General features: G+C 41.8%; 1 protein-coding gene across 3 annotated transcripts in view; it reads right to left on the bottom strand.

Moving 5' to 3' along the window:
- LOC128134846 (uncharacterized) overlaps nt 1-18,268 on the bottom strand; it is a 60,227-nt gene that overhangs the window by 36,078 nt on the left and 5,881 nt on the right. For 2 of the 3 annotated variants that reach the window (XM_052773031.1, XM_052773029.1), the window contains exon 2: nt 5,349-5,396. The exons of the other annotated variant lie outside the window; for it this stretch is intronic. In XM_052773031.1, the coding sequence (XP_052628991.1) occupies nt 5,349-5,396 (48 nt within the window). The remainder of the gene's footprint in view (nt 1-5,348; nt 5,397-18,268) is intronic. 3 annotated transcript variants of the gene reach the window in all.

Below are 18,268 nucleotides of genomic sequence, written 5' to 3'. Positions count from 1 at the left end.
CACTCGGGAATAAGTCAAGACTTACAAGTTTCCCAACTAATTTCTCCATGCTCACAAAGTTTGTCCAAATTTTAGTTTCTGCATTGTACTGAGCATGACGTTTTCTCAGTCTATGCATGGGGTTTTGAGGTCTGCTCCTACTGTTTTGTTTTCTGCCCTTATACCTTCTCTGATATCAAGTTTAACCCTGCTACTGTAAGTCATCCCAATGGGTGATCACTAATATAATTCTGTATTTTTTATCTGAGCATGGAATCCATCCATAGAGATTGTGTTGCTCATTAATGACATTACCTTACTACTCTGATTCAGCTTTAGTACGTGACATCTGCTTTGTCTTTCAGTGTAATCAGTACCAAGACGTTATGGTCTCACTAATTATCTTTCTCCCATCAAATTTCTGGTACACCTATTATGTCAGTATCCATTAAAATCTAGTTTCTCTTCTCATTAATTGCTGTTGTAGTGCTAGCTTAGAAGCATGTATAGATTTGGCTCAGCTTTCTCTTTTTCTGTGCTGCATTTAGGTGAGACTTTATTTGTTTATTTGCTGTTTGCTATGTGCTATCTTAGTTTTGCCAGCTACTTTTTAGACAATACAGAATTTTTATTGCTTCATCTCTACAGGATGCATCATCATGAGCTGTGTAGAGGACATGCAGAAGGCATCTCCTACCTCTGCCAGTACAGTCTCTAATTTAAAAAGTCCCCTGTAACATTTTGGACTGTTAAATGCTCACTAGCAGTAAGCATTTTCCTTCTGCAAGGTTTTGCCTTGCCTCAACCTCCATGGTCTCTAAAACGTCTTGTTCATTTTATGCATGTGAATGTCCCTATAAATAAGTAGAAAGCACTGCAATATAGGCAGTTCCTGATGACCTGCTGCTTTGCCATTCATTGTGGGTATTATTCCATGGGTATCACAGCTGAAGCAAGTGAGGTCCTACAGAACATTAGAGTAACTTAGATCAAATTGTACCATACCTGTAAGGAATTTGTCCTGTGAATCCTGTCCTATGTTGGTGTGGCCATCTCTAAATTTTGAGCCAACTGTGACCTTTGAGCCTGTTCCTGAAGCAAATTCCCAACAGGATTCCTCAGGCCAGAGCACCTCATTTCATTACATGCTGCAGGCACTCCAGGTGCTTGGAAAGTGCCTGAATCACAGCCCCAGTGAACACCATCCTGAAAACTCTTGGGGGCACCACATTTCTTGCAAACCTTCGCTCTTCCCCAGCAAAGTTCTTCCAGAAAAAATGCTGCTTCCAACTGATTTCCACTGATATATCCCAGCCTTCACTTACACCAAGAGTTCAGCTGGTCATGACTCCTCATCCTCAGGCTCTCACTGTATCACTGTGGTTGACAGATGACATTTATGCATTTATAGAAGGATGCGGGAGTTCAAATCCCCACACAGTTCTAGGCAGGGGGAGGAACAGACCTGTATATGTATGTAGCTCTGGTGTTGTGCTAGTCAATGAAGTCATTTATCAGATCAGTTGATGGGACATATTGCTACCTTTTGCTTTCCATTGTGGTGCAACCGTTCCCAGACATAATATTTGGCTTTGGTTTCTTCCTTTTGAATGTATCCTCCATGGCCTCTTGGAAGTCCTCTTGGGTACAGATTTGAAGCAATGGCAAAGCAGAGCTAGATGGTGCACCCAAAAGGTGTGATAAGAGGAGGAGAGTGGTGGAGTGTGTCCCAGCCTGAGTGTTCTGTTTGGGTACTGCAACAGGGAGCTTGACAGAAAATTGTTTTAGCAAGGTTTACAACAGCCCAAAGGGAGAGGAAAGGCTGCAAGCTGCATTCAAAAAGGGGCCAAGTAGCTGAAAACTGAGCATACTTTTCAGTGTAACACGTAAGTGTCCCTCACTAAATAGGTTATCCTTTTCTTCTTTGGACATCAAAATACTCAGCAGGAACAAAACTTTGATTAAGTTTTGTGGAGAAGATCCCAGGAACAATTCAGAACTGAAAGATCAGGTCTAGCCTACTGTGGCAGTTTCCTTCCAACTCCTTTTGGAAATATTTGCTATCTTACTACTCACATCTGTAATGAAAATTAGAAAGTAGAACACTTCGTGGGAGCCAACAACATCTGTGCTGTGAGAGCCCATTAAAAGTCCTGGCCAATGTAACTAGCTATTGCCCTATTATCCTTCACTGATAGCGAATGGAAACTGTCATAAGAAATATTTGTGGACACAGAAAATGTTTTTTTTCTAGTTATTATCTACCATCACCAAGCTGATTTTGATAAGCAGATTTGGCACTAACAACCAGCAATAGCTAATAAATTCAATGTTAGGCTTGGAAGGTTCTGACAGATTGTTGGCAGCTGCCTTAAATGCAGGGAAGAGCTCTCCTAGTGTGGGTTGGAAATGCTTATTTATACCATACTGTGGGTCTGTTTGCCCCAAATTTTGCTACCTCCTTTTAGTAGATGTCATTGGTGCGATATATGCAAAGGGTATAATAACTGATCAGAGATATAGTATCCAGCTACACTAGAGATCAGCACAAATGGATTAAAGATTGGAAGCTCAAGCATAAGCTATTACATTTTTACAGTAAGAATAAGAAACATTTTCATTCATGAATGCAAGATTTGTGGTAAGGATGTAGCTAGGGCTCACCATAGATGGTTTTATTTTACTGTGAGTTTCGGTGACTAGCTTTTCTATGCTAAGAAGGTTTTAAATATTATGAAGGAGTTTTATACTGGTGATGGACTCTAGAAGAGACTGGCTGTACTACTAGACCAAGTTTGTTCTTAGGCTTGCTTTTAGCATGCCTTAAAAGTGGAAGATGATGTGCTCAGAACTAGGCACAGGCTTCAACAGCCTGTATTTAGCTTAGAAGTTGTTTAGACAGAGGTCTTCTTTGGATCAGGGAAAACAAATTGAAAAGAAAACTTTGGAAAGCCTGAGTGCTTAATTGCGGTAGTGGCGCATGTACTCACGGAGACATTTTAGATAATTGAAACCCTGAACAACCACTTCTTAGGGGTAAGTGATGCTAAGAATATGTACAGAAACTGAATAAGCTGAAGTCTCGTTGTGAAGATATGTTTAGTCCAAAAATTCCCAGTTACACAATGGACTGTGAAAACCACAATATGTTTGTATAACTGAACTAAAATTTTGTTATTCACTGCATCTTATCATATCTCATTTACTTGGAAGAAGAATCAAGAATCTGTCCCAGCACTGGGTGTAACTGAGTAGTTGACAAACCTCTGTCCAGTAAGTCAATGTTGAGTGAGGGGATGAAGAAATTAAAGGAGTAGGAAGTTCTTTCTAACTGGAAAAAAGCAGATTAATTCAAGAAATTAAAGAATTTGGCAGTGAAAGTAAGTCGGGCATCATTGACACACAATTTTCTCTTCACATGTGGTGAAAGTATCACTGGACAGTACAAGACTGATGGTGAAAAATTCAGATTAACTATGCTGCAGTGTCCAACTTGATCTACAGTTGTGGAATTTATCCTGGTTTTGTTTATGAGTCAGATGGTCAGCACTTTCCATCTCTGACAGAGCATTCCCCTCTCTTTCTGTCAATATACCTTACAACTCCATGGAAAGACTTCAGAAATAGATATAATTTTCTTTATACCACTGCACCAAAAGAGCCTTCCTTCCTCAAAAAAGAAAAATAGAATAGTCTAGAAATATGCACTGACATGGTGCAGCAACTCTAAAATTTTACTGAAAAAAAAATCGCTGACAGCGTTTCACACAACCAAAAGAAATACTTAAAGTACTCAATGCTGTTTTGGAAAGTGTGTGGGTGATGCAACCAAGTATTACGCACCGTAATGAACTTTCACAGAAAATGGATAAAGCATAAAAACATCCCATTGCCTTTGTGACAGGCACATCATGCTTATTTTGAGTCTGTCTCCTGCAGGTGTCATGCAATGCTCACTAGTCCTTGTACTGGGAAAGGCAGTGAACTACTGTTCCCCAGGTTGCCTTTTCAGTTCCTCTTACATCTTTGTCAATGTCCAGCATATCGCCTCTCATATTTCTCTCCTTCAGGCTGAAGAGTCTTAGTCTTGTCCTTGTACAGAACCTTCCAGAACTCTGATTATCGTTCCTGCCATTCTGTGAGCTAGACTAAAAAGGACAAAATACCACACTATATTTTACATAAAGGCAAAGCTTTCAGATGTATACAGTCCTCAGGCAACAGGATACTCTCTGCTCTGTTCTCAAGTCCTTTGCTAATGTTCTTTAACAGATAGTTTGTTTTTTGACCGCTGCTGACTATTGAGCTAGTGGTTTCATAAGAACGGTTATGCCCCAAGGTCCCATTTGTGTGTGTAAGATTTAACTCAGAGCCCATTAGTGGCAGTAATCCCAGGATTGTTCTTCCCTTATGTGCATAATTTATTTAGGTTTACCTACAATGAATTGCACAGAGACCGTCTCTGTTACTAGTTCTCTCACTGAAATACCCCACTGCTTTATTAATGGTAATTGCCCTTTTCTTTCAATTTGTCCAGCTGATCAGCAATTCAGACAAACTAAGAACAATTGTTCCTTACACCACTTACTGCCTCTCTGTCAGACCTGATGAAGGTACTGTATGCCCAAAAGGTTTTGTGATTTTCTCAAGTGATCTATCAAAATATATCGCTGCTTTGTACAAACATGAATTTTCACCTGTCCTTTGGATTCTCCAGAAGCCCGTTGTTAGTGTGAAGGACACTGCAAGGCTTGTGCACCTCTTCAGCTGTGGGCAGAGCGCTCTGTCTTGAGCAGGGAGCAGGATGGGCTCAGCTGCCCAGTTAATTGAACTCTACCCCTTTTTTTCCCAATAAATACTATTTTGAAATATGAGTTAAACTCCTATTGAGAATTTACACTCCAATACCAGGGTAAAGAAAACCTTTGCAGCCTGCCTCTGTGCACTTGCATATACTTTTTTTTTTGGAAGTGAATCAAACAAACAAGCATCTAGGTGATGCCCTCTCACAAAGAGACATTTGGTACTGTGACTACAGTTTTCTGACCGTAAATGTCTTCATGGCCTGAGGGAACCACGTAGCGTGTCCTTCCTCAATGGAGGAAGAAGGGAAATGTCTGTATTACAATATAAATCTTTATTTTGTTGAAAAAAATTCAGTTGAATGAAGAGAAAATGCATCCGAGAAATGACAGATCTGCATGAACTGAGTAAACAGCTGTCTTAAACCCTTGGCATTAGTTTCACCTGCCTGTGTGTAATCTGGACGACATGTAGGTCCTTGTGTTTCCCCTGGCACTCAAGTACAACAAGAAACAATGCTGATGCAACTCGTAAAATTGGAAGAAGCCTTGACTGTATCATCTTACCTTTTTCAGAAGCCGGGGCAAGGTCAATAAAACTTCGACATTTTTCACCTTTAAAAGAAAAGGATTATTTTAGGAGACAGAAGTTGATTGGGTTTGCTCTGCCTCCTCTTTCTGACTGGTGTTTCTGCCATCGCTCCCACTTGAGTCTCTACAGGACCACTAGGTTGTCTCACGCAGAGAGCAGACATTTACCTGTGTCTCTGTCCTGGACCAAAACCACTATGCTTACACAGCTGGACTCTCCCTTAGGATTACAGTCCCTTCATCAGGTGTATGAAATACAGTTAATGAAGAAAAATGTTGTCTCTGATGGTTGGGTCCCGGCTGGGTCAGTGACGCTCTGGCCAGGAACTGTGTTGCACTCCAGGTGGAGTAACACAGTGCAAAACGCTGCAGAGGGGTAGCGATGGGAGGGCACAGGCCTCTTTCACCAACACTTTTGCCCTCCTCCTCATCAGGACAGTGCCTGTGCTCCACCGGTGCATGACCGAGCCTCCCAGTGCCAGGAAGCATTGCCATGGGAACAGATGTCTCAATAGATAGATATGACACATGTGACTAGGACAGACAAAACCTGAAACGCAAAGCAAGCTAAGCAATTGCATAGCATTTAAAAAAAATTGTTAAAAAAAAGAGACAAATGCCTTGCTACGACCATCACAGCCCTGTGCCACTCCCTCTGCTTTGTGGCTGCTGCATCCACTTATCATTGTAAATTAAATTTTCTTTCTTTAGGACGCCACCTCCATTTTTGTAGGCATTCTTGAGAACCCTATATTTTCTGAGCAGGAAATGTATCTTAAGGGTGGATGTTTTGACCTTTCTTTTTACTTCTTCAGGCAATCAGAGATAGTAAAATAATTCCTCTGCTCTAGGTGCATCCATCCACCAAGTGTGTTTCCATCAATATGATATGTTCCAAGGTGAACCAATAGCCTGCCTGCCTCGAGGAATCAGAGCCCAGCACGCCTGCCAGAGGTAATGGAGGAGAATCCATTTTGCCCTCTAAGACTTTAATTGATGCAAAGATAGCTATAGGAGTAGGTTTTTTTTATTAGTTTTGCTCAATTTTAATTGCACAGTCAAAAGACTGATTTAGGAAATGTGAGCCATTAAAAAAGAATAAACAGTGAAATGCTGTAGAGATGTTGAAGTCAGTGTGTAAATTTTTCTTAGTTGTAATTAATTATATGTACAAACCAATATAAAATGTTAATCTTTCTGGTGCCTTTGTTGGCAGGATTGAGATAAACATTAACCATTCAAATGATAGCTGTGTTGAAATAACAATCTATTATTATAATGCTATTATTAGCACTTTTTATTTACTTTTTGCAGTTTCAAACCTATGCTAAATATGCTAAAAAGTGTTGTATACAGTATAGTCTGTAGTCTGTTTGTCTATGTATAAGTTGCTATAAAAGAAAAGGTTCACTTGACATTGAAATGGATGTTTCAGTATCTCCATGGCAGGGGGAAGGATTTCTGCTCTCTGAATCCAGGCACTATCAAGAAAAGGAAGTGACACTTGACTTATCAAAGCACCATCTCTCTTTCCAAAGAGGTAGGTAGGGCAGTCTGTATCTGAGCAGAAGGAATGTCAGATGAGTAAGTTATTAAGTTTTAGGGCAGACAGACTGAAAGATAACTGATGGATCACAGAAATCACAGCTACCCAGAAGTGTTGTGTTGACAGGGCCCTGCAGGTCTCTTGTCCAGCTTCCTGTTCAGAGCAGGACTATCACTAACACTTGATCAGATCAGCTGTGACTTTTCCCAGCCAAATCTTGAAATACTTCAGGGATGGTGATACCCATTATTTAGTGACTCCAAGGATGGAGTTTCTCCTCTCCTCTGGTCCCAGGGCTGTACCACCCTTTTGGAGAAGTGTTTACTTACACCCAACCTGAACTTCTCCAGCTGCTCTGTCACCTTTGTAGTCATCGTTTCTCTATTTGTAGGGACATGGACAAGCCCGGCTCCCTCAAATTCTTTTCACATGTGGTGTACTTTAGGCCCCTGACCAAGAAATCCGGAGAAATAGGTGGATTATAAAAGATACTGTGCTATAAGTAGGAATCATTCTTATCCAGAGACTGAGTTTTAAGGCATGAGGTGTGTCAGGAATGCATTGACATAAAATCAAGGGAGAGTGACCTTTAGATTTGGACTTGATATAAGCAGATTAAGCAGGATTTTTCATTATAGCCATATGGATCTGTGGTTTGGGATTGGTTTTGTGTTTTGTTTTGTTTTTTTCAGATGTAAGCTATTACTTTTATCACAGTTTTATTTTAACCTGACTTCAAGCTAACGGGCTAGCACTGAGTCATCTCTCACCTGTGGTTGCAGTGAATCTGAAGCCAATCTGGAAACCTTCAACAAATACCTGACTCTCTAGTATGTTATCCCAAGACAGCCAAAGGGGAATGGCATTTGCTACTACAGAAACTGCCCAGGCTGTTCTGAGAGCTGGAGATACATGGTGCCTTTCAGATACATGGCAAGGTACAAAGCCTTTCTGACATGTGTAGGTACTGAGGAAACTGATGGTACCATAGTGTTTGGCTGCAGGTGCCTTTTCTGCAGGACAGATGTAGTGTGATCACAGGCTATTTGGAGGAATGCGCATCCTCTTCCTCCCTCAAATTAGCTTGTCCAGAACACCAACTCTCCCAGGAGACCTGGCTGTGGTTGAGGCCTCCAGTTTAAATAATATGGACAGAAAATACTGGAGTGTCTAGCAAAAGTCCTTTTTGGACTCATAGCACAAAGAATGACTGTAGATTGGAGACAGAGAAAAGCCTGGAAGGAGGTCACCTCACTTTCAACGGCTGATACCTGGATTGTGCCTGGCTTACTGCTAAAGGTTGTGGTAGGAACTGCACAAGCAGTTCCTGATGAAGAATACTTCCCTTCGTTGTTCCTGTTGCTGGAGCACTGGAAACCCCTCCTCCATTTTCAATGGTAACCACTGGTGGTATTTATAGACCACATTCATACTTCAACATGCAGACATGCATCTCACTGAGAACTGAAGATGTCAGCAGTGCTTTCACTGTTCCTCTTAGGATTTATTCTAAGTTATTTTTGGGTATCTTGTATAACTGATCTCTTAAGCCCTCTTAAGTTTAATTTTAGACTTGGCAGAGTTTATCCTGCTGTGCTGCCCTTTTCCAGATGCATCTTCTCCTCATAACCAGGCTCCTGGAGAGTCTTCAGAGAATACAGAAAAGGCTGTTTAGAGATGCAACAAGAACAGTGTCTAGGATTCATCCCCCTGACAGTCCTGCCTTCACCCAGTTCTGGCAGTGATTCTGACAGAAGAGAAAGCCAAGGAGTGATCTCTCCTGCACATAACTCACATAAAAAGAAGAGGTGTGACCTGGCTGGAACGCTCTCCACTTCCATGCAGCAGCAATAGCCATGTACAATGCATGTGAAGCTCTCTGGAGCTCAGCAGTGTCAAGCTGTTGGAGGCTGAGGAGAGAGGACTGACCGACCACCTAAACGTCAATAAGAGCAAAGCACTTGGTACCAGCTTCTTCTATGGCTTCCCAAGGGTGAGGTAGAAACATCACCTATGCAAGCCCTTGCAAATGCATTCCCTCATAACCAGACTGGCTCTGCATGGGCTCAGTTGTGGCTCTGCTGGGCTTCCCAAGAAGGGGGCATGGGTCATAGGGGCCTGTAGGACTGGGTACCAGCAACAGCCCAAAATCTGTGTGTGTTTTCCTCCAATTAATCCTAATTAATTAATCTAATCCTGCATATGTTCATGTCTATGTGTATTTGTAATTTGCTAGGGAACTTCAAACTGAACCAGCCAGAGAGTGGGAGGAGACATATCTGGAAAGACCCAAGGTCTGAACTGGTGGCTGGGTAAGAGTCTTGAGGTCTTGGTATGGATAATAGACTTGGAGCCCATGATAATATCTGAGGGACTACTAGTGTGATGTGCTTGTGCATCTACAGAGGGAGGGGGCGTGAACGTTTCAGTAGTGATCCACAAACCTGCTCAGCCAGAGAGGAGGAAGAGGAGGAGCGAGCTTGCTGATGGTAGTGATCTTGTTTCTGTGGGTGCTGGTAAAGGCACAGCTCTCTCTGGGTTGGTCTGTGTGGCCAGCCACATTAGTGTCATGCATGCTTGCATGTGTGTGTGTGCGCGCGTGCGCGTGCATGTGGGTCCACCTGCATCTTGAATATGGGCCTAGCCTGAACTGGGAAGGACACCAGCGGCAAACAGGCAAGGGAGGAGAAATTCCCTGCGCCCTAAAGTCCCCTGGGCTGAGCTTCCCAGGAGCACGCACAGCGTTTCCTCAGACAGGCTCATTGAGACTTTTCCCATTTCATGGCTCTGCAGCTGTGGAAGCTCCCGCAGCACTGCACGTCAAATGTTTTCCAGCTCCTCAGTAGTTTCTACTGAAGAAAGCTCAGCTTTGGGCTTCTGCCTGTTCTTAGGAAACAGTGTACAGGAAGATGTGGATTTTATCACTGTGTCAGTGCCAGGGACACAGAAAGAATGTTGTGGCAGCATAAGGAGATGATCTCTCTGTCTTGCTTCCAGCATGAGGCCCATACTCTTACTTCTCCTTCTGCTGCTCACAACGTGGTGGGAAGGCCTGAGCTTCAGCCCTTCCAAGTCTGTGGCACACACTTGTCATGCAAATCATCTCATGTCTGCAAAATCAAATCATTTCAGGAAAAAGTAGAAGGCTGCGTGAAAAGCAGGCACTATTCTGGCAGAGCTGCATTCTGTAGAAAGTAAATGAGCTGGTAAGAGTAAGACTGCTGCAAGGATGGGAAGGAGGCACTGCAGGACACTGCTGGCAAGGTGGAGGGGTCACCCACGTGTCCTGTCACCTCAGATAGGCAGACCAGTCCCCCAGACACCTCCCTTTCCCTAGCACATGGAGGTAGCGGGGCTGCTCTCTTACCTTCTCCACTTAAGAGTCCTACTTCAGTGTCACACACTTTGGACAGCTGGGACTCTGTGCTGGAGGCAAATGCTTGTTCCTCTTACCTTCCTCAGGCAGAGTTCAGAGACATCTGTACCTCCCTAGCCTGAACAATAATTTGAAAGCAAAAGCTAAGAAAGAGAAATGGCTTCTCCAAATCCCCCAAACTCAATCCTGCCAGAAAATTAAGACAAACAGGTCCCATAGAACCGTCAGGTCTGCACAGTATACTGGCTCCAGGGCTCTGGGCTACTTTCCCCATTATGCTCTGCACACCTTGCCATGGGCACAGTGAAACTGCACTGCAACAAATCAGATGTGCCTAGCTGCAGCTTCCAAAGTGGATGCAGGCTGACGTTCTTCTATGGGTCTATGGAAGATACTAGAGAGCAGTTAGAGAGCTATATAGGCCAGCTGGAAAGCCAGGTCTAGGTGCACAGAGATTGGGTCTAAACTACAGCACACAGATGTACTTCCAAGCTCAATGTGCACACTGGAATCACTCTGACTTTAAGCCTCTGTGAAACCCACATGTATTCTACTGTTTCTTCCACCAGTTGTCTAAAATGTATGGTTTGTTTGCTCCTGCCTTCAGGATCCCCCACTGCACAGCAGTGGTTGGATTTGTCCAGAGTATACCTCAGTAAACTGGTGGTTTAGACTAGAAATTGGAAAGAGGGCAGAAAACAGACCAAAACCAGCATAGGCTTTAAGACAATATTCTAAGTTTATAACATGGCTGTTGCAATAGCAAGGACCAGAAGCTGATGTCCTGGATCATACTCATTGGTCCTACATTCCTGAGTTCTTTCCTCTCTAAGCCAGTGATAAATGCCTCATTAATAACCAGGGCAGCAAAATAAAAACAACTCTGAAAAAATCCTAGTTTGTATGTCTTCCAACTACATGGTTTCAAAATATTCTAGTTAAATAATTTGACTTAAAAGAAATCCGGTAGTTCTGACTGAAAGAAGGATCTCTGTTGTAACTCTGCTTTTCATCTTGCAAAAAAAAGAAAAAGCTGTCTGTATTCACTTACTCTGCATAAAATTTTATGAGTTCAAAAGTACAGGTCTGATGGAAATTTAAATGATTAAATTTCATTTAAACAGCATTCCCTTTTAGTAACACTCTGGCTCCCAGCCTATGAAAGACAAGGTCCGCTTTTTTCCCAATAGGCCCTAACAAATCTTTATCTCTCCAATTATATCTGGAGTCATGTGATTCTGATGAGATCCCACATCATCTACTGAGAGTAAAGTCATTGTATTTGTCTAAAAAAAGATATAACCCTCAAGGGATCCCAGCCTAGATGAGGCTGAGGACTCCAACACAACTTCAGTGAAATAAAGTACTACATTAGGGAAAATACAGGTTAATAAGCTCACTCAAACTGAGTTGTATCAGGTTAATTAATGAGTGAAATATTCCACTTTTGATTAAACTGATCCTAGACAGAGCATTTAATTGAATTTTTTCTAGTTAAAAATAGAGTATTAATCTGCAAAATCAACATTTTCCAGTTGACCATGTTGATTTTGCTGGAGCGATATTTTCTTCTGGAAAATAAATAAGTTCATACAGAATTACACTAAAATATATCTTGAACTATGAAAACAATTGTTTTTTCTTACTCTGACAGCTGTCATTCATAGCTGCTGCCCATCAACATTTCTCTTACTTCCAAGTAACAAGAATTTGTTCAATTTCTCAGCCTCTGCTGAGCTAACTCCCAATCTTTTCCATTTTTGGGGTTGTTTTTAAATCTGAATGATATACTACTGTTCTCCTTCAGCAAGCTCAAACTCTTAAAACTTTCCACCTTTTAAAGTGGACAAGCTTAAAGCTTTCCACTTTTTCATGTCAGGCATGTGTTTTTCCTCAATTCACATATGCCCAAAGAAATAGTCATAATTTGATCAGAGAGGTATCATCCACACTGTGGAGTTTCCTCTTCGGTTCATTGGAGCAGGACGTAGCTGTGCAGGTGGCAGAGGGTGCGGGCAGAGCAGGGAATGCCCAACGCGTTTGTGCTAACAGGGACGATGTGCCATGGCAACTGCGTTTTCTGCACTGAAACTCTCCCTGATGTGAAAAATCTTGCACAGTATCTGAAAGTAAACATCTCCACAGGCTGCTCTCAAATCACGTCTAATTCAAACACATCCAAGTCACAAGACTCATCTGATTATCTTGGTAAGACCTGATGGATGTGTACACACATCTATCATTTGGAGAGCTGGAAAATAGTTCAGATTTCTAAATGATTGGGAGAATCAAGCAAACAATGGTGCTGAGAGAGGCTTTCAATGATTCTGGTGTCAAATTAGACCTGACTTTATAATCTGGAAAACATTAAATCAGACAAAGTGTTCTGTGTTGCTTTAAGCATTTCAAGCTACATTATGGGAAGAGGAGGGTTTTCACCTGTTCACCCCACAGGTGGCCATCTGCCACGCTGTGCTTACTCTGTGCTGATGTAAATATGCCAAAATAAACTAGTTATCGGCGGTCCAGTATCTGTGAGACTAAAAGGTCTCCCCACAAAACTGTGAAAGACTAGAAACGATGCTCTTCACAGAAGATGTAGCTGACATATATACTTCATTGTACGAAGTATGGCATGCCTTCTATGATCTCCCGTGTGGCTGCATTAGCGGTTCCATTCAGGCTGGTGATTAACAAAGATCAAAGGAGTAAGTGACCAATAAGACCCTAAAGCCCTGGTTGTAGAAGAAATGTGGTTCAATAGCTCCCACTCCTTCCAATTATTAGCTGTGGATCATGTGGATTCTCTTTTAACCATGCCAGTGCTTCTCTCCAGATAATGCCCAACCAGAGTATTTGCATTGGATCTGTGCCCTCGCTCCAAAGGTACATGAGCCGGGCAGGCAGAGATGAAAGTCACTGACAGCAAAGAAGGAAACTCCTTTTCACGGATGGGATTACTCCAGAAAATGAAAACATCAAAAGCTGACGTGTGCCAAAATGGAGGGAAAGACAGATTCAGGACAACGCATTACTCTGATGGCATGGTACATCGCTGTGAACATGAGTTCTGAGGTTGCAGCTTGAAACATGTGCAAGTGACTGTAGGTAAGAGGCAAAGGGATTGCTGGAGGGGAGGGGACCTTGAATGTCAGAGCCTGTACTACATCAACCTGTATTTCTTCTCCACAGTTAACACCATAACAATATTTCTCCCCTGGTTTGCACATCCATCCACTCTCTGTTCCTCTTAGCCATTGCAATTTAGGCTGCCTGTTTCACAGTGAACTCCAGAATCTTCTCCCACCTTCCCTACCCAAAGATGCTCAGCTGCTTTTTGGGTTGAGGCGTCCTGTTTTTCCAGGCAGGCATACCTGACTTGGAGCATGGAAACTGAGACAACCTTAGCCTTTCAGCCACAGACTTTTAAAGGAAGTATGCTGCAGTACACTGCAAATGAGTAACCAGTTTTTGAAGTCAAGTCAAAAACGTTGTGCTAGCATTTCTTCTTGTGAACCTTATTTCCAAGATTGTACCTAATAACTTTGCAACAAATTCTCATTTAGTGGTTTTTGTCTGGCCAGGTGATGCACAGTGAAATCAGGCTGAATGACAGTATGATGTGTTTTTTGGTCTCTCCAGATCTACTGAGTCTAGACATGATGGAATGGCTCTGCTTCTCAATCAGTTTCCCACATTGTAAGCATGGTTTGTGTCCTTTTCCCCACCAAATGCAACCAAATGCAAGGTGGAACACCTTGAAGTGAATTTTGTTTGCCTGTGACTATTCTACAAGTCATGTCATTCCATATTAATAACATCTGCTGCTTATTATTTGCAGTATTCTGTAGCCATTTGTAAGCTAGATCAGCAAAGATTTATATTACCATTTTGTTTAGCAACAAGAATACTGAATAACATTACACCAATTCATGATTAACAGAGGATCCTGCTAGAAGCAGCCCTATTCCCTGGTAAGTCCCCATTCTGAGATCTGTCAGTAAGTCAGTTCTGTTAATTCCATATAAGGAAAGTTTTAAATTCAGGATTGAGTCTGGTGTAATTTAAAAACCATGGGGATACCATGATGATTGATATTCCATCCCATATTTATTTCTGTAGCCCTGAATGCATCTGTTCATACCGTGTACTAACTGACACTGGGGTAAGCATCCCAGTTCTCTTTGAAATATGGGACCTATATGTTAGTCTTCCAGCACTTTGAAGTTTATTCCATTTACAAGGAACTACCAGAACTCCTCAAATGCCTCCTTTAAGGCTACTGGGTTAAATGGTTGAGGACAGATGCCTCCGAAGAGAAAGCAAAGTTTTGCTCATGAGGTAGAGAATAACTTATCAAATAAGGAGTGGTTCAGTGCCTAGTCCTTTATTTTACTCTGTTATGAGTCTCAGCCTGCAGGGACTTTATATCCACATTTTATGTATGATAGATATTGATACAGCTAGTCTGTCTAGCAGGATGAGAAGGACCTAAAATCCAAAATTCCCAGTGCACTGCAGACACAAAATATTCCCAGCATCCTATAAAAAACCTGAATGTCTATAATAAAGCAATCACCACCACAGAAATCACAGCTATCATACCCCAGGAAGAGAGCAAGAGTCACCGTGAGGAACATGAACGTATCTGAAGACTCTTATGATACAGCTTAAATTCCTATGACCAGGCCTATCTTATCCTGTAAGCAAAAAACCAGGGATTTGTTAGGAGGAATTTACAAGTGCTTTTCTGAAATGGTCCCTTCCCCATGTTGTAAAGGAAGGCAAAAATTTGTTACTATCCCTGTTATCTAGCCTTAGGGAGACTTCCCTTCTGATCCCAAATTAGATCATCAGTTTAATGTTCAGTGCATGAGCAGACATACCAATTAGATACTGAGAAGCTGTAATAATGTCAACGGCAGCAAAGCAACCTCCTCACATACTGTCTCCACCTGTAGCCAATTTCTGATGCTTTAGAGAAGGCATAAAACCCTCCAGAAAACGTGATATGCATCAAGTCAGCAACTGTTTTTTTCTTGGCTCCCACTGGTGACCAGCAGCAACCCTGAAGCATGGATGTCGTGTCATAGAACATAGAAATAGTGTGAGCAAGGCAGTCAAACCAAGATGGCTCCTTTCAGACCTCCTTAAGATATCAACAAATCAGCTATGCAGGACTCACTCCAAGCTTCCTCGTGCCAGAAACATTCTTCTTCCGTCCTGCAGTTCTTTCTGCGACTTTTAAGAAGTCTCCATTTCAGCCCATGGATTCCTTTGCTCACACTGCCCTCTGTGGAGGTGAAGTCCAGAGATGCACTTTCTGGGAACCCCTCCTTGGATTTTCACTTTTTTTCTCAAAGACAAGTTACTTAAATCATATTATTTTCTTGATATTTATCCATATATATAAGGTACCATCACATCCACTCTAGATCTTCAATTTGTTATACTAAAGAGGACCAGTTTTTTTTTTCTTTTCTTGAAGGAGATTCTCTTTTCCTTACCTACCCGGGAAATCCCACTCTGCATCTAGTTCACCTCCCCTTTTTCTTACCATAACTACGCACAATGGCATTAGCAAAATGCACTGGTGTTACCTGTGCCTTGCACAGTGGTGCTGATTCTTCCCTAGAATAACACCTTTCCTTTATATCTCAACACTTTGCAGCTCACAGTCACCCCACAGTCAAACACTGGCCCACAGCCTGTTTCTTATCTTTTGCCTGCAATTGATAACTATCTGTGACCTCACAGAATTTTATGCCTTAGCACTTGGGGCTTTTAACCTTTTTCAAATTTTAATACTATTCTTACAACTCTATCAGACCAGCTCACATTTTTAGGTATGCGGAAAAATCTCTGTAATGCCAATATTCCCAGACTTTGTGTCACAGCATATGTAAAGAGTGCATTTAAAGTAGGATTATTCTCTTCAAATTAAGACTTCTGTGTTAGAAATGGCAACTTCTTAGACAGATTCCTTTTTGGCCAATGAGCAAAACGTAATCCCAGGGCTCAGTTCCTCCCATATGAGGAGGAATTTAATCTCCCCAAGAAGTAATCACTACTCTCTGCTGGCTGTAATGATGATGTTGATCAGTTTAGGCACAGACATCTACATTTGCTAATGGTTTGCTGTAGGATTCATATTGCCTTTTTTTCTTTTCTTTTTTTTTTTTTTTACAGATCAGGTGACATGAATTGTATCCCTAGTTCTTTTTCCTACATCGCTAATCTCAGCAATAACAGAATCAGTCCCAAAATCAAATTTGAGGACAACCAGAAATATCTGATCTCCATTGTGATAATTTCCCTTTTTATATTACTTGCCACAGCCTCCTTGTAAGACTGTTCTTTAGTCAGTTTACAATTTCTCTATTTATCCCCATCATAATAAATAAAGTAAAATCTGCACCACAGGTTCAAGCAAAAGATCTACCTACTTCACGATCTTTGTACCTTCATCCTATGATAGATAGTTAGGGAAGAACAAAGGGTTGGGTATAGGGTGATTCTGCTCATATACTCCCCTTGTGATATCAGTACTGCATCAGTAGTTTGGGGGCTTCCTGGTCCAAGGTTGCTCTCAAATTGTCATATTAGTAACATGAGTGGATGTTTCCTCCCTGGATCTGTGCAATCCCCAGTTTTGGCCTTCACAACATTCCCTGGCAGGGAGCTCTGTAGGAAGGAGTATTTCATTTTGTCTGTTATGCCTTATTGTTCTTAAATCATGGAAGCAGTCAATGATATTTCTTGTCTGATCTCTGTCATTCCCAGTTGATCCCCACCAGTATCATAGTTCTCTGTACCTTGTGCCTTCATTCCAGTCTGAAGAGGCTCAGGCTGTTTAGCATTCCCCAGGGTGGAAGCATGCCTACATCTATCACCACGTTGCTACCATTCTTTCCGGTCTCTGTAGTTCTTCTGTAAAGAATTTTCAGTGGGACATTCCATCAAGAGCTTTTTTGTAAATCCACAGAGATGGGGTCTAATGCATTACCCTTGTCTAAGTGATTCATCTTGTTAAAAGATTTACCTTTAATAAAACTCTACCTTTGATAAAACCCATTTGCTACCATGTACTGAGTGCTTTCCCGGAGAACTGTCCTAAGGTTGCTGGGTCAAGTGGCCTGTATAATTTTTTTCCAGTCTTCTTTGAATACAGCAATGTGCAGATTCTTGCTACTAAACCTGCATTTTCATGTGCCAATTATTTCAACATCCCCCAGTGGAGATTATCCAGGCCCTCTAGGTTCAGTTACTCTATCGCTGGAAATTTTATCTTTAATATAGAGCTCTACCTCCTCAATTCCTTTTACCACTTCTTCCTTCCTAAACAATTTATAACTACCAATTTTTACATTCCATTCATGCAAATAAACCCGCCAGGTTTCAGTCATGCCAATTATATTGTATTTCTCATAATCCAGCAAGAATTCCCAATTCCTCTTGCTTTTAATTATATACTCACAAGGTGCTTCTCCCCGGTCCCTCTCTCTGGACAGCCACCTACGGTGAATCACTTATGCTTATTATCACGTGGTGGTGATGGAGAAGGGTGATGCAGTACCGCTCTGCATCTGTGAAAGTGTATGGCAAATTCTTGTCTTTATATGTTACAGATTTATTAATTTCTGCAGGATATACCTCTCTCGTTCCCTGGCTCCTTCTCAAATGTGCATTTAATGTCCATATTTATGGCCCATTTTGATGCATCCTTACATACCATGTAAGTTCCACTCTGCCATTTACTCCTTAAAGAGTGCTAAGGAATATGTGGTACAGAGCATACAAACAGCTACAGACACCTTGCCCTCAAAATATCATTCCAAGAATACAAAACAAGCCTATGCATACCCATTCCTGATCTCCCTGACTTCTATGGAGCGCGGTGAGCAACATGGAAAGACTCGTCGTTTGTTTAATGGGACAGCACTCTCTTAAAAGGCGCCTAGGCAGCTGCTTTTC

Source organism: Harpia harpyja, chromosome 21 (genome assembly GCF_026419915.1).
Source record: "Harpia harpyja isolate bHarHar1 chromosome 21, bHarHar1 primary haplotype, whole genome shotgun sequence".
Lineage (NCBI taxonomy): Eukaryota > Metazoa > Chordata > Aves > Accipitriformes > Accipitridae > Harpia > Harpia harpyja.
This window is presented reverse-complemented; position numbering and strand designations above follow the sequence as displayed.